The sequence below is a fragment of the Verticillium nonalfalfae genome (genome assembly GCF_003724135.2).
Source record: "Verticillium nonalfalfae strain VnAa140/NRRL 66861 chromosome Unknown scaffold_46, whole genome shotgun sequence".
NCBI lineage: Eukaryota > Fungi > Ascomycota > Sordariomycetes > Glomerellales > Plectosphaerellaceae > Verticillium > Verticillium nonalfalfae.
Window position 1 is genome coordinate 106,332 of NW_021167271.1, and position 22,500 is coordinate 128,831.

Consider the following 22,500-nt stretch of genomic DNA (forward strand, 5'->3'; position numbering starts at 1 on the left):
TCGCCATCATGTCCACCATCAAAGGCAAAGCTATCGCCATTACAGGCGCGGCCTCAGGTATTGGCCGCGCCACGGCAACCCAGCTCGCGTCTCTCGGCGCTCGACTGTCTCTCGCCGACGCCAATGCATCGCTTCTTGAAGAGGTCAGAGCTGAACTGGCAGAAGTCGCCGGCCCAGAGAATATTCACTCGAAGCAGGTTGATGTGCGAGACCGGGGAGCCGTTGAATGTTGGATCCACGAAGCTGCTGATAAGTTCGGCCAGCTGGACGGCGCAGCAAATCTGGCAGGCGTAATTGGAAAGCAGCAGAACATAGCTTCCATTGCCGAAATCGATGACGATGACTGGGAGTTTGTTATGGGAGTTAACATCAAGGGCGTATTGAATTCGTTGCGGGCACAGATCCCAGCACTGAAAGACGGCGCCTCTGTGGTCAATGCTGCATCGGTGGCAGGAATCATCGGCTTGCCGAACAGCGCTGCCTATGTCACAAGCAAGCATGGTGTTGTCGGTTTGACAAAGACGGCTGCGAAGGAGCTCGGGTCGAGACACGTGCGGGTCAATGCAGTTGCTCCGTGAGTGATAACGCTATATGTCCGGCCGGAAGGGAATATGTCACTGACAATGAGTAGCGGCCCCATTGAGACACCTCTCTTAAAGACATCAGTACAACGTCTGGGCGAGAGACCCACGTCTTATTCTATGGCTTTGCCAAGACAAGGCCAACCGAACGAGGTCGCCGCACTGGTTGTGTTTTTGCTGGGAGATGAGAGCAAGTTTATCACAGGTTCAGTGTACCAGGTTGATGGCGGATTGGTGTGCTAGACGCCATGAGCCGAGTCCTCGAATATCCTTTTACTGGTCATCAATCGAGTATCGTGTTTGCGAACAGGTGTTGCGTTGGTTCTGTGAGTGCGGATTGACCCGTAAGCCCCTACAGCAGACACTTGGCTCCAGTGGGAGTATGGTCTGAATAGGATTTTTTTGCTGGCCACACTCAAGAGGAGTTTCCAAGGCGTTCCGACTGTGGTATGCAGAGTGACGACTTTCCTGTCACTGTGAATGAGCATTTGGGTAAAATTGAAAGCTAGGGTATCCCGATGGATGCGTCATGCTATATCGCAGCTATTGTCATCCTGCTGTTGATGATTCCCTTAAGCGCGTCAAGGCGGCGAGAAATCGTACGGCGTTGCGTGTGAGGACAGGTCAGCCCGCATAATAAAGAAAGATTCAAGCCACTTTCTTCAACGGCGGCGAACGGAACACCTTACATGTTGCACCGGGCCTTCTGCGTCTGCACATGTGCAGAAAAGCGCGTATGGCGAATCGAAGAATACGGGGCACCAAGCAGGAGATACGCCCGCAAAGCCCTATGGACCAGCGGGCAAGTGCCAGATCTCTGGCAGACGAGTACCGCAAGCCTTTGCCAAGAGCGATTTGGGAGGGGGCGAGCGCCCGCAAGAAAGCAGGGACAAAAGTCTGCCGAACTCGATCCAGGTCGAACGATGGTAGCAGTCTAGAAGAAGGGAGCTTTAAGGCTGTTATGAGATCCGGCAGTTGGCACCTTGCGGGCGCTGAGAAGCAGGGACGCAAGCGTGGGCAATGTGGTATCGATCGCGGAGCTGCATGGTAGACGACCACCCGATTTCGAGGTGGCATGCACCCAAAAAAAAGGAATAAAACGACTCAATCTAGGTGGTGAATCTGACACGTGAGCTTTTGCTATGATGAGAGTTGACGGCCTGCTCCTCGTAGATCAGCACGTGAATAAGACGGGGGATCGGTTTGACCCTGAGCGTGTAGGGTCTGCAACGCCTTCCGCTTGGCGGTGCTGCGTTCAAGTGTAGCGGCAAAGAGTGCATTTTGCCTATCATCAGGGTCATGGCGGCAAGCCAGCGACGTGGTGCGGCCGACTGGCGGCTCGTTAGCAATGATTATCTCGATATCAGCAAGTAGGGTCTGGTTCGCCGTCGTATTTACCGGTCACTAGGATTATCTCTCTCTAGTAATTACTAGTATCAAGCCTCTGCTCCGGTATCAGGATCGAAGCTGGTCAAAGACACGCTGAGGGAGGTTGACGGTGGGATGGCGGCTGGGCGCTTGGCGGTTGAAGTTGTTAGCAAGCGCTAACACTAATGGAACACGATTGATAACGCAGGCTGGTCAGACAGGCACTCCTCCAGAACCTGGATGCCGGAGCCGTGAGCAGTGTTCGCATTGCAGTTTGCTTTGTGTTTGTCTGGCCCAGAATCCGCTGCATTTGGCGTGTCGTTGGCGTTTCCAGGCAGGCTCGAGATGGATGGCAACGTCAAGGAAGGTCCCGCAGGGATCCCCTTATCTCGCCAAGCATGTGCTGCAGCCACCGACCCACTATGCCGAGAGATAAGAGAGCTCCCAATCAGACGTCATTCTTGCCGAACAAGCCCCAAGGTGTATACCTCCTCTTCTCTCCACGACCACAAGGCTTCCTTTGATGAGGACTCCAAGCCTGTCGGAAAGCACGATTGTCTGGAATGCAAGAAGAAGACTGCAGTCCAAGTCATCTTCATCTGGTAGTCCGACCATAACGAGAGGCAGTCTAGAGATGTCTCGGGTTGGCTCAAGCACTTCTCGGATGTATTGACGTCTGGCACTGTCGTGCTGTGACATGGTTGACCACCCTAATTAATACCTGCACTCGCTCATTCGCTCATTGCCCTGACAGGTTGGATGGCCGCAGGGGAATAAGGTGCTGGCGCAGATGACAGGCAGGGGGGGGACAAACCCCTTCTTTCGAGGTTGTAGCTTTGACTCCGTTGGTTCCGACGGCACGGAAGCCCTGGCAGATAAGCAGAAAGGATGAAGAACGAGGTCACGCCAGGCCAACTCGTCAGGACTGCTATTTCATTCGGCGACCGAAATATCCTGTAGTGGTCAGATGGCCCTAGACCTGTGTTCTGCCTGATCATGTCTTTCACTTTCGGGATTGCCAGTCCCACACGATGCTCCCCATACACTAGTGCAACGATCGAGTCTACCTACACTCCAAGTTGCATGGTGCCTGGGCGATACTGACAGTGGTGCAACGAGCGGAGGGATCATGTCAGGCGGTCAGCGATTGAGGAATTTGATTTCATCGACACCAAGCATATCTATCGGCGAGAATACCCCGGTCGGAATGGCACTATGTTCGGTTGATTGACGCCAGTGATGAAGGACGCATGGGTTGGTAGGTAGGTCTGTCGAGGTGTGGTACATGAAGGTTTGGCAAGGTGGGTGCATTCACCGAGGCACCAGCCACATGCTCTGTGGGGGTCAATCCTAACGTCCTACCTTGGTGAGCAGTCGCAGACGCACGTTGAAAATGCCAGCCGCGCAGTGCAAAAGCAGTTGGTTTCTTTCTTTTTCATTTTCCATTCTCAGACAGTCCTGCAGGTGCCTCATTGTACCCTTCAGCGTGTTCGATGGACGGGTCGATGCAACGTACGAATGCAAATGATCGTCCAACAGGGCCTTCGTACCTGATACCCTGGCACTAGCCACTACAGCACGTCCACACGCCAAGCACGTGCCCCCCATGTCCCCCGGCGCGAGCCATGTCCTTATCAGTTCCACATCCATGTCCGAAGCGGCCATCCGCCTTCTGTCGCCCGATGTGGCGTGACACGACTCGTCTTCCCTTCCCACATGAACACCAACCCGTCCAGGCTTCGACGCACCAAGGCTACCTTGTCTCATATTTTACCTCTGCGTCGCAGTATGTGCCTCCAGAAGCAGACACACGGCGTTCCTAGCTTGCTCCGATCACTGTCCCGATATCTTGGCACCCGCGCTCTGCACCACTGTGATGCCACCGCGCGTCGACACCATTGATCCGGGGAAACAACCCTCCCTGGTGTGACTCTCTGGTGTCGTTCCCTGTTCGCTCGCCGATCCACTCAGTCTTGTCGCTATCATGAGGGATCCCCGTGCTCCCAAGCCGCCATCCCATGCCCAGACCGACCCGGCTTGCTCAGCTATCGACCCTCCATCGTTACGGACAGGGGTTCGCTTCCCGTCTGTCCACCTACCTTGCGGTACTTGCTTCGCTATCAAAAGTCTTGTCTGTCATTTGTAAGTGCAGGAAGGAGCGCGCCTTGCAGCGAGAATGGAGATCACGCCTTGGTCCGTAGGTTCTTATTTAGGCTGCCTTTACCCCCGGCCTCTGTGTGACTGCAATCTGTTCTCTCATCTTCGTGTCAGCTGTTGATCAACAATCCTCTGTCACTTTTCCTCCGCGAGTGCTCTGGACGCATCCAAAACGAGGCCTTCCGGCGCCGAAGCAGTACTGAAAGCATCGACAACAATTTCCTGCCGCCATGTCTGCTGGCCTCTACACCGAGGCCTACAACGGCACTGAGGGGGCGGCCGATGATGGCACCTCAGCTGGCGTTGCCAACATGAACGTCTGGTACGAGGTGAGCAGATGACAAACCACGTTCTGCAAACATGGCGCTGTGCTGACTGTTCTCTTCCTCTAGTCTGGTGATATTGCTTGGATGTGCACCTCCTCCGCCCTCGTTCTGCTCATGATCCCCGGTGTCGGCTTTTTCTATGCCGGTCTCGCCCGGCGAAAGTCGGCACTCTCGCTCATGCTCATGATCATGCTTGCGCATAGCGTCGCGACAGTACAATGGTTTTTCTGGGGCTATTCCTTGACCTTCTCGCAAACGGGCAATGCTTTCCTCGGCAACATGGACTATATCGGCTTCCGTAATGTCGTCGCCCAGCCAGTTGGCGCCATCCCAGAGATCATGTTCGCCATCTACCAAGGTCTCTTTGCTGCCATTACGTGAGTCTCTCTCTGACGAGTCTTGCAATCTTCTTTCTTACAGGGCCACAGTCCCGCCATTGCCATCGGTGCCATCGCCGACCGCGGTCGCATCCTCCCCGCCATGGTCTTCGTCTTCATCTGGGCCACTGTTGTGTACGACCCCATCGCTTACTGGACATGGAACGCAAACGGCTGGCTCCTCGAGCTCGGCTCGCTCGACTTCGCCGGTGGCACTCCTGTCCACATCAATTCTGGTGTCGCAGCCGTGGCCTACTCCCTCATGCTCGGAAAGCGATCTGGCTACGACCGCCTCCACGGCCTCCCCTACAGGCCCCATAATGTCACGAATGTCCTTCTCGGCACCGTCTTCCTTTGGGTGGGTTGGTTTGGCTTCAACGGTGGCTCGACCCTCGCCTCAAACATTCGCACGCCCGTCGTCCTCTTCGTCACCAACCTGGCCGCCTGTATCTCCGGCCTGACCTGGGTCCTACTCGACTACCGCCTGGAGAAGAAGTGGTCTACCATTGGCTTCTGTTCTGGTGCCATCTCTGGCCTCGTCGTCATCACCCCTGCCGCAGGCTACGTTCCCATCTGGTCCGTGCCCGTCTTTGGCATTGTGGGCGGTGCTGCGTGCAACTTTGCCACCAAGCTCAAGTTCCTCGTAGGCATCGACGAGGCCCTCGACGTTTTTGCCGTCCACGGTGCCGGTGGCATTGTCGGCAACCTGCTGACCGGTATCTTCGCTGCGTAAGATGCCCTCACCTCCGCGCCTTCCTCTGCGATTTCCCTGCTAAACTATGCACAGTGACTACATGGCCGCTCTCGACGGCGCGACCGAGATTGACGGCGGCTGGATCCAGCAGAACTACGTCCAGTTTGGCTACCAGCTCGCCGGCACCGTCGCCGGCATCGCCTGGTGCTTCGTCATGACCTGCCTGATCTGTTTCGTCCTGAACCTCATCCCCGGCCTCAGCCTTCGCGTGAATGTTGATGAGGAGGAGCTTGGTCTTGATGATGTGCAGTGCGGCGAGTTTGCCTACGACTATGTCGAGGTCACGCGCCACGTGTCCGACATCTTGACGGGTCAGGACCCTCATGCTGGTCTCGCGGGTACCTCGGCCCACAGCTCTGAGCCTGAGAAGGCTGCGCCTGCTGCTTCTGCTTGAAATTAGCCGTCTGGCGAGGAACACTGCTGCGGCATGTCAACAAGGGTATCGATGGGGGAAGAGGGTATCATCACCAGCCTTGTATTCATTCTTCGCTCTCATTTTAATACCACATCATTCCTCTTTTAGAATATTTCCCAATATTGATTAGCTATCGAGTCATACCCTCAACCCCTTTTTAATAGTCCGGATAGTCTCCATTAATCAACAAAGAGACGATGTTGCCACCATCCTGGCTTGCACGTAGAGCCTTCCGCCGCATGCGAACAGTCTGCAACTCCGTCAGCCCGTTAATGAGCATTCCTACATCGACATCCGCCCCCAGGAGTTCTTGTAGCCAGGGAGGATTCTTCGTACAAGCAACTTCAAAAAGAGGTCATCTTGGAACTCTGACAAATCTGTTTGCGCCCGCTTTTTGGTTTCGATACAAATCGTTTAAAGGTGCGAAGTGACGGACTGAAAGATGGAACGTCTCGAAGTCGTCGTCCTTGATGAAAAGCCCTAGCAAGGTTCCGCCGCCATGCCAGCGGAGGTCCAGAGCTGTTCGGCAGCGGGACGCTCTATACCATTGGTTCAGTGAGTAAGTCTGTTCGCCTAGTACTGCGACGACGCCAGGAGTTTAGTTCGCCTCGACAGCGATCATCAACGGCGAATGTTAACCATGATCTCTGTTTAGACTCAGCTCGAGAGACGTCTCTTCAGTATCCTGCGGATAACACGAATCTGCCCTACACAATATGAGTAGTTCTATGATCTTAAGCGAAGGAATCAAGATGTCCGATAGATAACTGGAGAGAAACACGTACGGCAGCCTAAACGCCGTTTGCTATCATATTTTGCGATCCGCCGATCAATATGTCGCCTGCTTTGGTGAAGGCGTGTATTTATTCAAAAACATTAAGGAGTCTTTGCCACAGGACCACCGGCTCCTGTGTAAGCGCTGGCCGCCTCAATTGATCTCTTCGGTAAGTCAAACGATGTCATGAGCAGTGGGCGAGCTGGTCAGGAGGTTTTTGAACGTGGCTTTCTGCTTTCTGAGATCTGACGTAGAGCTGCTTCGAAATTGGAGATAGCGCTCACGAGACGTATTTATGACTTGAGAAACTCAGATTGCGAGATGATGCGCAACAACTCCATACGTACTGTTCTTTCGGTTTCTTCTATAGTGAAACATGAGCTCTAGAACCGAATGATCGCACCACCATAAGGATGTTTGTTCCTACCCAAGCAGGCTGTGTAAGAGGCGTTAGATCCCGTGACCAATGGACGTGCTTTCGGGCTCCTGCCAATCATTATGCGCATCGCTGGCTCCCGGCTGCACCAACCCCTTTCAGGTGCGCAACCGACTTCGTGTTTTTGGTCGAAGACTTTATGTATCGTGTGCTCTTCTCAACAGGATCTTACCTTCGGTACGTTTGCCCTATAGGATACAGAGGGAAGAAAATTAAACAGTTTTGCCAAAACGTAGGTGGACCTGCTGGTCGTCCGCAATTGTTTTGAGGAAACTACTCGACCACCCTCCACGTACTGTCAACTTTTTCAACCTCATGGAGTAAGACCAAAATTACCAATAGTTGAGAGGCGCTCGCTCTAAGCCAGTATATGAAGACTGATTTGGGCACCACCGTGTACGGCCATGCAACGATCGAGTCAGGAACGCTTTTCTTAAAACAGGTACGGATTTAGAAAGGCATGAGAACAAGACTACCAGACCCAGCAGCTCGACTATCACTGCCAAATTGTGATTGACAAGCCGAAAAAAGCCATGCTCACAGCAAGCAGAACCTCACCACCACGAGAAGAAGCCGCTCCAGAGCCCACGTTGACAGGGGCGGGGGCACCACTGTCAGCGGCACAAGTCAAATTGAACCTGGCCGTTGTTTTGAGGTTCTCTGTGATCCCAAACTTCTCCGTAATCGCCGGGTTGGAATCCCTGATGTTATACCACCAAGTGTTCACTCTTCCGAACAGCCTATCACATCCGACAAGCTGCCAGTATTGTGCCGCATTGGACACACTGGCAATAGCCTCCCCAGAGTTAGGACCAGACACGGGGTACCCAGTCTCGGTGACCCAGACAGTTTTGTTGCCAGCGAAGGCGAAAGTCTGGTTGTATATGTCCTCGAAAACAGCTGTTGTGTTGCTGAATGCGTTTCCTCTGTCGGCCTCGTAATAGGTGTACACGTCGGTTCCAATCCAATCAACTTCGTCAATGACGTCGGTGTTGCTTCTGTTTGCCCATGCGCTCCACGAGTCCACATGACCGATGGGTTTGTTTCCCAAGATCGTGCCATTGATGGCGGAACGGACTTCGCGAATGAAGCGCACAATGGTGTCGGGGCCCTGTCCCAACCCAGCATTGTTGGCAACGCCGCTTTCGGAAAGACGGTACATGTCCTCGCTTCCAACAGAGATAGCCACCACAAGGTCGGCAAAACGCTGGCCATATTGTTCAATGGCGCTGTTCATGGCAGCGATCTCTTGGTCTATCGACTGGGTGCCGGAACACCAAATTCCGAGAAGCATCGAAGTGTTGGTTTTAAGCGCCGCTGGAAAGGCCGAGATGGGGCTGTTCGTGGTTCCCGCTTGAATCATGGAGTACAGGCGCACGCTGTTGAAAAGCCCAGGGGAACCGCGGAGTCCTTGAGCTGTCTTGAACTCATCCTCAAAGTCGGACTCAACTTTCGCTTTCGAATCAGCTTTTGTGGCTCCAGAGTTAAACCCCAAGACACCTTGGGGTAACTCCTGGCCCACGACGCCGATGGCCAGGAAGGACAATAACGAGAGACTAGTGAAATACATTACGACAATAAAGGAGTGAAATTGGCTGAGAAAGGAGAATCGGACTTCAGAGGAACGGAACGGCCGTGATAGGACTGGCCGCGCACTATATGCTCTATCGTCTGGACTGAGTAGCAACTCTGTCGGATGACCCGGCAGGGACAGCTGCCGTTGCGGAAGCAGGCTCACGCAAAACGATCGTTGGTTTCAAAGGTTGTATAAGCCCCTTAGAGTTATAGTGACGTGCTGTCTTGGCCGCCATTCTGGTCAACGTTGAAACTTTAAATAACTGCCGGTCAAGCGTCCCTCGAATGGCCAGCAAGAAAAGCCTCCGGCTGCGACGATAACATTCAACACCCGGAATTGAAAGCTGACATTTTGTCCAATAAGAGCCACAAGTACACATCTACGGAAATGTTCGAGCCCCGTGGCATACTGCAGACCAAGCAAAGTTCAATACTGCCTAACAGGCCACTCTTTTAATAAGTTGCTCGGGTACCTGATGCCACCCACCTTCCGCCTTCGTGGGATGAGCATCTTCTGCGCCAATCGCATCATGGTGTCGCATCCATGCGAACGTGCCGACACAATCAAGGCGATTGTTAACTGAGAGCGATTTCAACATGTGACCTCGAAATCCGTGCAGTTAAGGACCTTTAAACAAATGCCACGCAATTTGAGCGATCGCAAAGTGAGCCGACTTTCATGCCTCCCTGGGCAGTGGGTACCCGCAGTCATGGCTCACCACATCTGCTGCAGTTCCTGAATTCGTTAAGTCCTGAGACCTCGAGCCCCGGGAAACGCAAAACACCGGCCGTCATGTCGCTTGAGTTCTGTAGAAGGTCCTTACCTCGCCTGGGCTTGCTCTCAGTTGCCGATCGGTGAGCTCGGTGAGGCTTATCGGAGATGGCTACAATTTGCTTATCAGCTCCACTAAAAAGTTTCCCATCCAATTCTTCTCCCCCCGCCATCCATACCGACAAATCGACTTTCTGAACCTCCTCAGCTTCTATAACTAGGCTCCTCGACGTCGCGATCACCCTTCTCTGTCGATGAGACCACTCGAAAACGTTTACTCATAAACCACCCGACGCCATGGCTCCCTCCGCCAAGAACCTCGCAGGCACCTCTCGCCCACATGCCCACGCCAAAGCCCGCAAGGCCAAAACCCAGCAGGCGCGCGTTGCTCTCGCCAATGCGAACCGCGTCGCAAAGCGCGATGTCAGGCGCGGCGCCCGCCCTGGACTACTTCCCAACAGCGGACCGCAGGCAGCACTGAGCCGCAAGAAGGCGCGCAAGGTCGAGAAGGCACTGGCACACGCTGCGAAGAGGCGGGAGGAACAAGGGGAAGTTGAGGGCTCGGACGAGGACGAAGAGGCGGACGAGGAATACGTTGACGCGGAGGATGAGGAGGAAGAAGCCGAGGTTGAGATGAAAGGTGGGATTGTTCTCTGACCGGATATGTTGCGCACTTGCTGACTCGAATACTTCAGATGCTGTCGAGCCCAAGGCGTCCAAGAAATCGAAGAACTCGAAGAAGGGGAAGAAGGCTGCTGCAACAACAACGGATATGGAGGTCGACGATATCGCTTGAACGCTCTTCGTGAAACGGGAGCGCTTGTAGAGAGGGAAGCGAGTCCCGGATTGTACTCATCAAGCCTGGGGCTCGCTTTGATCATAATGATGTGCGCCCAAACATTCTACTTGTCCGTGTTCTTACTAACAAATGAGCAGTGACGAAATTGGAATGCGGTTTATCGATTCGTGCTGCGGCACCTTCAGATACTTGGGCGAGACTGTTTTGGTGGAGGCCAGCATGATTGAGCGCTCGATTGCGTTCAGGAGTGCAACCACAAAGTGTGCGGAAATGGCAAACCGGACAGGCAAAGATCTCGGCAAGGCCGACTCATCTGTAATCGACGGCAACACCATGTACCATTCATTACGATGGAGTGCTGCTATGGTATCTACAAAATTCGAGCATCAATGCCTAGTCGCACCAGATTTAACCACACCGCGTCCCCGTCGCCTAAATACAGAGCACATACAGTCACCTCCGCTAGCGTTTTCAACCGGTGTCGTCGTGATGTGCCTATTGGGTATTTTCGAATGCCTGAGGTATGGCGCGTAGAACTGGCAGAACTTTGCCAGTGAGACATATATTGGCGTCCTGAGATCCTCGCACGTATTCACATGGCACACACAGTGCAGATCGTTGGCCGGGTTTCGATCCTCGTTAGGGCGTACTGTCATAGCTCTTCCCAAAAGACCTAGCAATGGGCGGCACGGGAACGTGGGCTTTGCATCTCGGGAGCACCGGTGTATCAAGCCTACCTGCCTGACTTTGACGAGGTCGTCTTCTCCCCTGGTGCCTGACACACCATCCAATCGAAGTTCTTGATGGTGGCGGGGGCCTTATCTTGGTTGCATGATGTGGGCTAGGAAGTTCCTGGTAGGTAGCGGGCCGCTGAAATGGAAGCTCTGAAGAACATCCTTATCGGAGGCTGGGCGGAGGCATTGAGTTGTTCATTTCATGGAGCCCACTGAAGGGGCTTCGGGCAAGGCACCGAGACAAAGACATGCTGTGCAAATTGACTTTGGCCTGTGCTTGTCCAGTCTTCGACGGCGCTCCATGGCTGCTGATCAGCCATGGGATGAAGACATGATTTGCACTGCTCATCGCCCATGCCCAGCATTCCTGTTGCAAAGACAGAAGAGCTGTTCTTCTTTTTGGCCATTGACTCGCCGTATTCCACCTGCAAAGGCAACGACTGCCTCGACACTACACTATCGAGCTGATTCTTCGTGAACCCCTGTAGAGATGGAGAAGCACAACGACCTGCCCGAAACGGCACTTGATCCCCGCATCTCAAGGCTAGGACACGCGGGCGTGGAGCAGATTGCAGGGCACGGGACGCGACTGGGTCCAGCAGCTGCAATGTAATTCCGCGATGCGCGCATTCTGGATTCTGCCCAGCAGGGGGAGCCTGCACGTCGCAAACACCCGTCCATACGACCTTGAACTGCTCCATAGCTATCGAGCTGCCCGAAACAGAAACGCCATACGGTACGGTGACGCCAGTGATGAGCTCTAGTCAACAAGCCCGGCTCGGCAGACCCAATTAACCTTGTCAGACCTACGGTAGCCGTCGCCGACCTGTCGCACTGTCGCCAGGCTGCCCTCTGAGATCACTTTTCGTGCGACGCTACGGGCTGTCGTAGATGCCACTGAGCCTGCATGCCAACAAACGGGGAGGGCCGCCACTGAAATGAACCCTTGGCATACGATCGTCTGTGTCTCCCCAGCACGCGTATAAGAAGGACCGATCCGCTACAATGGATCTCGGCACTGCCTGTCCTGGCCCGTTGATCTGTTGATTCGTTCCTCGTCCCACCAGTGTCCTCCTGTCCAGAACCGCTGCCCATCATGAAGACCTTTGCCACCGCCGGCGCCATCGCCTCGCTCGCCCTTCTCACCGAGGCCTGCATCCTGCCCGAGGAACTTGCCAATGGCGGCGAGGCCGTTGTTAAGCGCCAGACCGGAAACACAGGCTTAGCCATTGGCACTGGCAACCGGTTCGCGAACGGCACCGTTCCCCGCGGTCTCGGCACTCAGCCTCCCGGCACCAACCTCGAGACCCTCCTCAATGTCGGCGAGATCACAGCTGCCGTCCAGGCTCTCGTCGACGAGTACGATCTCGAGTCCTTCGTCGCACCTGTCAAGACGTACGAGGGCGCCGAGATTGTTGGTGCCAAGGTCGGTGGCCAGAAGAACTGCTCTTCCAGCTACCACGTCTACTTCAACGGCGCCATACACGCCCGTGAGCGCGGCTCCTCCGACAACATCATCTACTTCATCTCGGATCTGCTGTATGCCAACAAGCACAACACCGGCCTGCAGTACGGCGGTCGCACTTACACCAACTGCGACGTGCGTCGTGCCCTTGCCGCGGGTATCGTCTTCACCCCTCTTGTAAGTCAATGCCGTCCTAGAGCAATTCCATGCGATGAGATACACCAATTTGGATCTAACCAATGACTTACAGAGCAACCCTGATGGTGTCGCTTGGGACCAGAGCACCAACACCTGCTGGAGGAAGAACCGCAACCCCGCGGCCGCCGTGGCTGGCAACCCTGCTTCCGTTGGCGTTGACCTGAACCGTAACTTTGATGTTGTCTTTGACTTCCTGAACAAGTTCCACCCGGAGGTCGGCCCCAACGTCGCCTCGAAGAACCCACGTGCCCAGACCTACCAGGGCGCGTCTGCCTTCTCCGAGGCCGAGACCCAGGCGATCAAGTGGGTCATGGATGAGCACGAGAACTTGCGTTGGTACATGGATGTCCACGCCTATGCTGGTGTTCTGTGAGTGCCTACTCTAAATCGTTCCTCTGAGATTGTACATGTTTTTGCTAACCCAGCCGAACGTAGGCTGTACGCAAGCGGAATCGATGAGCTTCAGAGCCGTCACCCCGAGCAGAACTTCCTGAACTCGACCTACGACAACGTCCGCGGCCTCATGCCCGACGACCCTCAGAGCGGCGCCGTCTACGGTGAGTACATCACACAGAAGGACTGGTCCGACAAGTCGTTCGCCGCCATGCGCTCCGTCAACGCCATGGACGCCGCCACTGGTCGCCACTACGAGGCCATGTCCGCCGCCTACCTGTACCCTACCTCCGGTGCCTCGGATGACTATGCCTGGGCCCGCCACCAGATCGACCCCAGCCTCAACAAGCTTCACGGTTACTGCCTCGAGTTCGGCTTCGGCAACACGGCGGCCAGCTGCGCTTTCTACCCCACGAGCGAGATTTACCACCAGAACGCGCTTGAAACCGGCGCTGGATTCATGGAGTTCCTCCTGGCTGCGACCGAGATTGGCTTGGGCGAGGAGGGCACTTGCTAGATTTGAGGAACAAGAATTCTTTAGGGACCTTGACTCCAATCAAGGCGCGGCCTGCATAGCGAGCCTTACATACCCGAACATCGGCTTTTGCAGAGAGAAGCATGCCGTGGTCTATGATGAGAAGGGTCCACAATGACGAGATGAGCGACGACGTAGTGTAAAACTTAATGTAATCCCACTTCCGGGCAATGAGCACCTCCCGTTATTAAAAAATCTCATGCGACTGCGATTGACAACCGCAGCGATCACCTCCGACATGAAAGATCCAGAGGAACAGACGGCCACACGTGCCGCCTTCCTAAAAACGAACGGGAAGTCCAATCTTTTGGGGAGCCAAGCCGTACGCTGGCCTGAAGAGGTGATTGAGATGTCGGTGATTGCAAGATATGCACTGGCGCCGAATCAAGCGCGAAGCACGCAGGCTTGACCAAAGACTGATCCCGCACATTGGACTGGCGTTCAACGCCAGGCAAGTTTGCACACAAGCAATGCAAAATTGCAAAACATACAACACCAGGTATTCGCCGGTGGTCACCCACCCGACTACTAGTCCGGCCTTTACTGGTTTATCTAGGGGAGAGCGGACGGGATCCCGAGGTTTCCAGTAGGTATGGTCGTATGTACTGGATTATAGTGCTTCTGGTATTCATATTGACTTGATCGTGTGGGCTGGGGTGCTGGGGGAGGGCGGGTTTGAGTGTTTAGTATTCCGCAATCCTGTGGCTGCAACAAGTCGTTATCTAACTACCTGCGGACCTTATATCAGACCCCTTCACTCTACCCTTAACTACGCACTAATACGAAGAAACCCGACGCAGACCTATCGACTCAAATGGTGGTCAGGCACAGATCAGAAGCCTATATGTGTTTAAAGAAAGCTTACGAGAGCACACGGATCTTTTCTGAGGATAATCGTAACGGGAAGATATCTTGGAATTCATACTAATCAATTTCGAACAGCATTCACTCTACCCCTCCAATACTGCCTGATACCACTGTCAACATCCCTCAGCGGTGTACCAACGCTCCATTGCCTTGACTCGTCTTCGGCAACGCCCAGCCAAACCGGCATCGCCTCGTCTCGGTTGCCCAACCCAGCAAAGTGCACCAAGAAGTCTCCCCTCCTGGCGTGATGTTCCTCCAGCAACTCAAGGTTCGCCTCGTCAAAGTCCTCCTCCGGCCTCGGGTATGCGTTGAACCACCATTGCGGCACCCACGCAACCTGTTTCGCGAACTGGAATTCCTGCATCAGCATGGCCATCGCGCTTTGTTCTGTGAAAGGAAGTTCCACGCCGGGCCTGAAATATCTCAGTGCCAAAATGGCCGCAAACAGGTCAACGCTCCAGCGACTGACGCGCAAGAGGAAGATGCCGTTATTCAGACCATTCCAGTCCTTCGTCGCAACAAGGTTGATTTCGGGCCGCTCAACTCCATCAGCCTGTTGAGTGTCTCCACTCGGAGGCCATTTTGCTGCCGGAGGGAGGAAGCTTGAGGCCGATCGGCAGTTGTCGAGGATGATGGTGTCCCTGTCTACCCAGAATAGCCATTCAAGGCGCTCGTCTTCAGGCTTCTCCATTTCCGATAGAAGGAGCTCGAGAATAAAAGCCGGCTTGTTCCACAAGTCGTCCACAATCTCGGCACAGAGGACGTGGACTTCAGACTGATGCACCAGACTGTGTTGCAGATGTGTGCGCAAGGCGCGCTTGTAGTGGTCCTCCGGCTGCCCAAATTGCGCTGTCACCGTCGCCACCCGGAGTTGAGCCCCATAGCGCTTCTCGGGCTGGTTCTGACATATCTTGATGTTGGTGTTCAGGTCCGATGCGTTCATTGATCGGATATCGGGGAAGCAGTCGTCATCGCCATAACAGTGCAATTTTGTCTCGACAAGGCTTTGTCTTCGAAGTGATATCGTAGGCAATGATTCCCGGTACATCCAAGTTACTTGCAGGAGGACGACCAAAGGAAAAACAATGCTGAACACCAGCACAAAAGTGCGGCGGAAAGCTTGGACGCGCATTCTCAGCTCGCGAAAAAAGGTGGCAGGCCCAAGGCATTGCACGCGCGAGGGCCCTCTTCAAGCACCTCGTGGATATATATGTTAGCATTCTGGACTTGGCGCATCTTGACACGGGTCGACGGGATGAGACATGTCGAAGACTCGCATGAGTGGCACCATCCTTCGTGAGAATGAGGTATGCGGAGGAACAAAACGATTCTAGGTGTAGAAAGTTCGGAGACGGATACTCCATGTTCCTCAATCCGCCAGTGTGAAGCGAGAAAAGCGACATATCAGGTTAGAGCAGGCTGAGAGGCGTCGCTTATGCAGTCAGAGTGGGTGTGGCTGGTTGTGCAGATACAGGTGATACAGGTGGCGGGGTTGAGTTCTAGACGCAACTAAACAGCCATTTGCTTATCATTGCCAGCGCAAGAAACACAGCGTGTTTTGTACCTCATTTTGGAGTACGTGAAGATGAGATCTCTGGGTAGAGGTCGAAGTGGACTATTGGGAGATGAGTAGAATGACACGTAGTATCTTGCGATAGTGTTGCCAACCCTCCATTTGAAAAGCTCAAGCCTTCGTGCACCGCGTGACATTACACCTTGCAGATGGCGAATATTTCGCCAAATCAAAGGCCTTAGGCTTTATGTCGATGCTTGCAGGGTCTCATACTTCAAGCTTTAGGAACGAAGAACGTGTGTCCAGTCTTGACTCAAGGCTACGATCCGGATAAACAAATCGAAATGGCAAGTCACTGCAGGAAAAGCTCAATTGGCTACAGCAGTCTACACTGCTCATGTCAATATAACGCTGGGTGAATGGCTAGTGCCTTGTGTTTTCTGGTCAAATCAAGGCCAACTCGTTGGCTGACCAAGGCTCGCCAATTTGTCATGTTGTTCTTAACACGCCTGCGTATAACTGCATCGTCTTAATTCGACACTTAGGGGTCTCACATGAGCCCTTGTTGAATTGAAGTTGTTCAAACCAATGTAAAGACTTGTATCTGTGTCGCTAGTCAACTCATTGCACTGTCTATGATGGTCATGATAGTCACAGCCCGCTTCAAAGCGAGTATCATGTCCACGAGATTGCCTTGGAGTAGTTTCATGGCTTTGAGGCATGGCAATGAGGATGATTGATGCTTGAACTGATTCTTGTCATAAACGCTTATCCGGTATGCTTCCACGGGATTGATCACATGATAATGTGTAACAGCGACGGTCGATTCACACCTAATTTTCGACTTACCACGTACGCGCCAGTCGGGAATGGGTGAGCCTTTCATCAACCTCTACCAAGGACGGCAAGCGTTCCCAGAGGCTATGCTTCGCAATCGAACCAAGTAAAGACCTTGCGGTTCATGACGCTACGTCCCGGAAATTTATTTAAACTTTTTCACAGGATTTCGTGCAGGCAAATGAGGCGACCGACTGTGTTGAGAAGAGGAAGAACAGTTCTGGCGAAAGCGAAAGGGCTCGTGTCATGGCAACGGATGGCTCCTATGATTGGCATCGTAGCGTGGCCGCTCGATGCAGAGAGTTGCCCAAACCGAGTTGCACCATGAAGACAATTGACCGCAAATTGAAAACGAGTTGTTCCATGCGTATGCCTCGCCGAATCGTCAAGTGAAAAGGGGCGTGGTGCATGACAAGGTTAACTGAAGGAAATGACGGAAAGTGGGCGCCGGATCTTGGAGGCCCCGCCAAACACGACAAGCCTGGACCAACCATGGACCCCCTAATTGACATGCTGCAGCAGATGGGGTACGTACCACAGCCGCGCCAGCTGATGACACGAACGAGATAGGCGAACGGAAAGAAGCGCCAGCCAGGCGCGCCCGAAGCCTCCGAGGGACAAGTCTGTCTCTCCCTTGCCCTGCTCTACTCGCGACGCCTGCAAAAAGCAACTGATCCGCGAAGCCATCGACAACCTAGAATCAATCCATCAACACCATCGCACACGGCCAGCCGCGCCTCGGCTACATCCAACCACCACTTCGGCTCCTCCCGAAAAGCCGTTCCATCGATCGAGTCCGCGCTACGGCACCTGCTACACGATCCTGACCAAGGGCCCGGGCCCCCCTTTCCCGAAACGCCGCCATGACTTTGTCCACCACCAGGCCATCACGGCCTTTGAGCAGCATGGCCTTGCCTTCGATGATACCGTCCCGCATTCTACAGTTTGCTTCAATCGCTGCATTTCTTCCCATGGCGCTGGGACACGATCATGGCGTCAGCCACATCGCCGAGGGCGAGTCCGTCTCGCCAGAGCCAATTGTAGGGACTCACAGCGTATTGGATATACCGAGACGGCAAGTTGACTGACGGGACAGGACTCGACATTGTGGGTTCACATCTTCACCATGATGCTCGCCTTTGGCATCATCTTCCCCATCGGAATGGTGCTGGGAGTATGTACTTTCCCTCCAACTATCCCATCATGAAGTTCGCACGCTGATCATGTTCCTTGCAGATCACCAAAAACCGATGGCACGTCCCGACCCAGGTTCTCGGCACCGTAATCGCTGTTGTCGGTTACTTCATTGGTCATGCCCACGGCGGACGCGAATTCATTCACAACAATGTTCACGCCAAGTTCGCGAATCTCCTCATGTTCATCCTCGCCGCCCAGGTGACCCTCGGTGTCTACCTTCGACTACATCTCGAAAAGGGAATCCACGGCCGCATCCGTCGCATCGCCCGCCCCTTCCACGGCGTCCTTGGCAAGGCGATGCCTGTAATCTCCTGGGTGCAGATCTTGTTCGGTGGCATCACGGCGCTTGGTTTCTGCCAGGGCGACCATCTCGGACAGTGCGCTGCGCATTTCATCATGGGCTCGGCCTTCATCGCCTACGGCATTCTCTTGACCCTGCTCCTGCTCGTCGGTCAGATGTGGCTGCGCAGGACAGGGCGGTCGCAGGAGTTCTTTGACAGCGTGGTCATCGCCGCCTGGGGCTGCGTCAATACCTTTACCGAGCACCACTGGGGCACTGCCTGGGTCAAGAACGACTGGCAGCACACCACCATGGGCATTGTCTGGTGGTGCGCCGGTCTGGCGGGTGTCTGGTTGAGCAGGGATCGCGATGGCAACCCCAAGCGAAACTTCATTCCCGGTTTCGTCATCTTCATCACGGGCTGGGCCATGTCCGCGCATCCCCAGGAGCTCCACGTCTCCGAAGCCACCCACTCGATGTTCGGCAAGACGTTGATGGCCGTTGGCATCACCCGCATCATTGAGATTGCATTTGTGGTGAAGGACGAACACGGTCTTTCGGAGGACGGGCGGACGTACAACAGCTGGCAGCTGATTCCCGCATTCGTAAGTAACACTCTGCTGGCGATCTGAACAACCAGGCTAATGTACTGCCAGCTGCTCTTTGCGTCTGGATTCCTATTCATGGGCGCCACCGAGGAACAGATGCTTCTCGTCGACCAGTCGTCCATGGATCACGTCGCCTACATTCTGATTCTCTTCTCCTTCGCCTTCCTCTTGTTCCTTTTCGTCAACATGCTCATTAGCCTCTACGAGCGCACGTCGTCCGCCGAGGGCAAGGTGGTCCTCCCGAACGGCAATACGCACGGGGCCGAGTCGCGCCAGCTGCGGGATGCCGAGGAGTTCGAGCTCGAGGGTCTCATGAGTGACGATGATGAGGAAGATGGCAGGAAAAAGGCGAGGCGGGGTGATGAGGAGAGGGGCATGTCGAGCCCCAGCACAATCGGCAGCACAGTAGGAAGCAACAGCGATCGTGTGGCGCGATAGAATGGGAGCTCTGAGTCCAGTCCGATTCGTTAGGTTGGTGCATTGGGCGGTGTTTTGCTCTTTTGTCATAATAGTACTGAAAATCCAGAGTGCCAAAAATGGCATCAGTCACGTACGACGTATCCTGGCAATATTTGATGTACAACAAGGTGCAGCAGCGGTGCAGCAGCATCGCTGCGCTGCACCAGTGACTAGGTACCTAGGGAAGCTTGCTATCATCGACACGAGTTCACCTTTTGCATTACTCCGTCATTCCGGATCTTCTCCGTCACTTACCCCGCGATCCGGAACGCGATGCTGCGCTAAATGGGGTATGACAAATGGAGATCTGTGATGACGAAGATGATAATCTGACGACCGGGCCCGAAGAGGGCATGTTTGCTTGGCGATGGCAAGATGGCACTATGCCAACAGCAATGCAGCCTCGATTACATGAATGCCATTTCACGAGGCCCGCCGTGCCTCGCATGTGTGACATTTCCTCATCCTTCGTATCGGGCTCACCCCCCTCAAAGCACCACAGACTCCTAAGATCGAGGCAACAACCACAAAGACGAAGCCGCATTCTGATCAAGTTAAGCGCCGCGCACACATACGATGCTAAAGCCTCACATCCTCCTCTTCTCCAAAACCGCCGCCTATCGACACACCTCCATCGAGCCGGCTGTCGCGGCCCTCCTCGCTCTGGCAACAACCTCTGGCCTCTTCACGGCCGCGCACTTCGAGGACGCAGAGGCCAGCTTCGCCGCCGAGTCCCTGCGCGCCTTCACGGCCGTCGTCCTGCTGCACTGCTCGGGCGAGTTCCTGACTTCAGAGCAGCTAGGGGCGCTGCAGGCGTTTGTACGCGGCGGCGGCGGCGTCGTCGCCGTCCATGGCGCCGCCAGCGGCATGAAGAGCAGTCTGTGGTACGGCGAGCTCGTCGGCGCGCACTTTGACATGCACCCTCCCCCGGAGCCTGGGACTGTCGTGGCCGAGGGGCGGCATTACATTCTCGGGAACGCGACGGGCAAGGAACATTGGATGGACGAATGGTACAACTTTGTCACGCACCCGCGTGATCGGCAGGGGCTGCGGGTTCTGCTGAGGGGGGTCACGACCAGTTTCCACGGGGGCAAAATGGGGGACGATCATCCGCTCGCGTGGGTGAGAGAATTTGAAGGTGGCAGGTCGTTCTACACGGCGCTGGGGCATTTTGACGAGGCGTACAGCGATGAATGGTTCATGGGTTTGTTGACGAGGGGCATACTGTGGGTGTCACGCGCCGAAGATACATGGAATCCCAAGACTAGGGCGACGGGAACGTAGTTCGATGGGCATGCTGTGATTGGGTATCAAGATGAATAGTACAGGCTAGATATACAAACATGGGACAATCCTCACTCCGATCTGTATCGCACGTCCATCCGCGTGTTGAGCGCACCTGACCATATGTCATGTTCGAATCCCGGTACGTGGAGCAGGATGCCCAACTCCTGGCTCGTGTACCAGCTCGCACGATCAAGGTTGCCGGAGCCGAGCATCAGGTACTCTCTATCCACCAGTGTCATTTTGAGATGCGAAACCACCGGCTCGTCTGGGCTTTCGGTGGCTGGGCGGTAGTAGTATATTTCAAGACGACCAGGTCGCTGACGTTGGGCCTCCATATCAAACGCGCGCGAAGTCCAGGTTGACGTCAGGGCTTCGTAGCGGTTTACGAGGGACCGTATAGTCCACTCAGTCGTCGTGCAGGCTGTGACGAGCTGCTCGAACAGCATCATGTGACGACTCGTGCGAATGCGAACATTGACGCCACGGGCAAGTGATGCGAGGAGCGCGTCGACAACGGCGCGGCAGGTGAGGTTTGGCGTGATAATATCAATCTGAGTATGAGCCGAAGCGAAGAGGTCGAGAAGAGCAGCATTCAAAGGAGTTGCCGGGGAGGTCTGGCGGCCGAGGAAGGGGATGTAACGGAAGCTTGGGTTGACATGATGAGACGATGGGAGGATCATGGTGGGCGTTGGCGTTGGGTCAAGTAGCCGCTTCTGGCTCGCTGAGTCGGGCGCGTTCCGGGTTGGCTCGATCTGTGGTGTCGACTGGGCATCACGGGCCCAGCTGTCGTCCCAGTCGGCGGCCTGCCGTACATTGCCGTCCCACACGCTTGCATAGAACCGCAGCAGCTGCTCAACAGCTGGGCCGGTGAATTCGACGCATCCCTCAAACCACACCTCCCAGCTAATGTTGCAACTCGGCATGAAAGCGCGCTCACGGTCGACGATGACAAACTTGGGGTGCATGACACTGAACGGTAGGAAGAAGAGGCTCTTGACGGAAAGATCGATGCGGGCCGCCTTCAACACATCGTCGGGCGGCAGACCCAGCTTGGCCCAGGCAGAGGGAGGGTAGGCGTGACCATCGCGAGACCATGGGTGGAATATCTTTTGGAAGAACGAGCGCGAGGAGAAGCCGATGCGGATGCGAAGGCGTGGCAAGGCGGAGCGGTCAGCATTGAGAGCGATGGCCTCGCGTCGACGTTTGGCCAGCTCGTGAAGCGTCTCGTAAAGCGCTCGCAGGGTGTCGGATTCGGCCCAGAAACAGGTCACAAGGATAACTTCATGATGAGCTGTAAGAATTGCGGGCAGCAGTGTCTGCTTGTAGATAGACACGCCACTGCCGACAGTGATGGACTGGGGGGTGCTTGTTGTCACGAGCTCCTCCGGGTTCGAGAGGTGGTAGTTGGGAAAATCATGGAGCTGCTCATCGCGACGCGTCTTGATGCTTCGTGACCAATGATCAACGAATGATGATGGAAACATGGTCGATGGCGTAGTTCTTCAATATGGAACGCGTCAGCAACAGCTCATTCCCATGCGGTGCTGGACTGGTTACACACAGCGGCGGGCGTGTCCTGTGGTCGTCTCGGTTGTGGCGGGCTGAGTTGAGTTGAGTTTCAGGGCGAGATGCTCAGCCTCAATGTATGGGTCGTAGGATACGAGACCGTATGATCGATTGACTTCAGATGCCGAATATTCGCGCGTGATGTCACGAATGCCATGTCGATCTGGGCACGTACTCCATTGTCACGAACTGGAATGAAAGCCTCTTCACGTACCGTGCATGCCCC

General features: G+C 54.7%; 9 protein-coding genes across 9 annotated transcripts; 6 read left to right on the top strand and 3 right to left on the bottom strand.

Annotated features, from left to right (window-relative positions):
• Window positions 1-8: 8 nt before the first annotated feature.
• Window positions 9-578, top strand: D7B24_006460 (uncharacterized protein; the record flags this gene model as incomplete). The annotated part of the gene is made up of 1 exon (XM_028640590.1): window positions 9-578. One exon carries the CDS (start codon window positions 9-11, stop codon window positions 576-578), a length of 570 nt encoding a protein of 189 aa, XP_028495226.1.
• Window positions 579-4,336: 3,758 nt separating this feature from the next.
• D7B24_006461 (uncharacterized protein) lies at window positions 4,337-5,957 on the top strand (the record flags this gene model as incomplete). The annotated part of the gene is made up of 4 exons (XM_028640591.1): window positions 4,337-4,435; window positions 4,499-4,809; window positions 4,861-5,538; window positions 5,597-5,957. 4 exons carry the CDS (start codon window positions 4,337-4,339, stop codon window positions 5,955-5,957), a joined length of 1,449 nt encoding a protein of 482 aa, XP_028495227.1.
• Window positions 5,958-7,685: 1,728 nt separating this feature from the next.
• Window positions 7,686-8,759, bottom strand: D7B24_006462 (uncharacterized protein; the record flags this gene model as incomplete). Its single annotated transcript, XM_028640592.1, has 1 exon — window positions 7,686-8,759. One exon carries the CDS (start codon window positions 8,757-8,759, stop codon window positions 7,686-7,688), a length of 1,074 nt encoding a protein of 357 aa, XP_028495228.1.
• A 1,074-nt stretch (window positions 8,760-9,833) lies between these two features.
• Window positions 9,834-10,332, top strand: D7B24_006463 (uncharacterized protein; the record flags this gene model as incomplete). Its single annotated transcript, XM_028640593.1, has 2 exons — window positions 9,834-10,176; window positions 10,232-10,332. The coding sequence occupies 2 exons, from the start codon at window positions 9,834-9,836 to the stop codon at window positions 10,330-10,332; spliced, it is 444 nt and encodes a 147-aa protein (XP_028495229.1).
• A 1,833-nt stretch (window positions 10,333-12,165) lies between these two features.
• On the top strand, window positions 12,166-13,642 carry D7B24_006464 (uncharacterized protein; the record flags this gene model as incomplete). Its single annotated transcript, XM_028640594.1, has 3 exons — window positions 12,166-12,711; window positions 12,785-13,101; window positions 13,168-13,642. 3 exons carry the CDS (start codon window positions 12,166-12,168, stop codon window positions 13,640-13,642), a joined length of 1,338 nt encoding a protein of 445 aa, XP_028495230.1.
• A 946-nt stretch (window positions 13,643-14,588) lies between these two features.
• Window positions 14,589-15,659, bottom strand: D7B24_006465 (uncharacterized protein; the record flags this gene model as incomplete). Its single annotated transcript, XM_028640595.1, has 1 exon — window positions 14,589-15,659. The coding sequence occupies one exon, from the start codon at window positions 15,657-15,659 to the stop codon at window positions 14,589-14,591; it is 1,071 nt and encodes a 356-aa protein (XP_028495231.1).
• A 2,189-nt stretch (window positions 15,660-17,848) lies between these two features.
• On the top strand, window positions 17,849-19,400 carry D7B24_006466 (uncharacterized protein; the record flags this gene model as incomplete). Its single annotated transcript, XM_028640596.1, has 4 exons — window positions 17,849-17,917; window positions 17,974-18,051; window positions 18,114-18,959; window positions 19,011-19,400. The coding sequence occupies 4 exons, from the start codon at window positions 17,849-17,851 to the stop codon at window positions 19,398-19,400; spliced, it is 1,383 nt and encodes a 460-aa protein (XP_028495232.1).
• A 597-nt stretch (window positions 19,401-19,997) lies between these two features.
• D7B24_006467 (uncharacterized protein) lies at window positions 19,998-20,705 on the top strand (the record flags this gene model as incomplete). The annotated part of the gene is made up of 1 exon (XM_028640597.1): window positions 19,998-20,705. The coding sequence occupies one exon, from the start codon at window positions 19,998-20,000 to the stop codon at window positions 20,703-20,705; it is 708 nt and encodes a 235-aa protein (XP_028495233.1).
• A 71-nt stretch (window positions 20,706-20,776) lies between these two features.
• D7B24_006468 (uncharacterized protein) lies at window positions 20,777-22,495 on the bottom strand (the record flags this gene model as incomplete). Its single annotated transcript, XM_028640598.1, has 3 exons — window positions 20,777-22,208; window positions 22,266-22,437; window positions 22,489-22,495. The coding sequence occupies 3 exons, from the start codon at window positions 22,493-22,495 to the stop codon at window positions 20,777-20,779; spliced, it is 1,611 nt and encodes a 536-aa protein (XP_028495234.1).
• Between the last annotated feature and the right edge of the window lie 5 nt (window positions 22,496-22,500).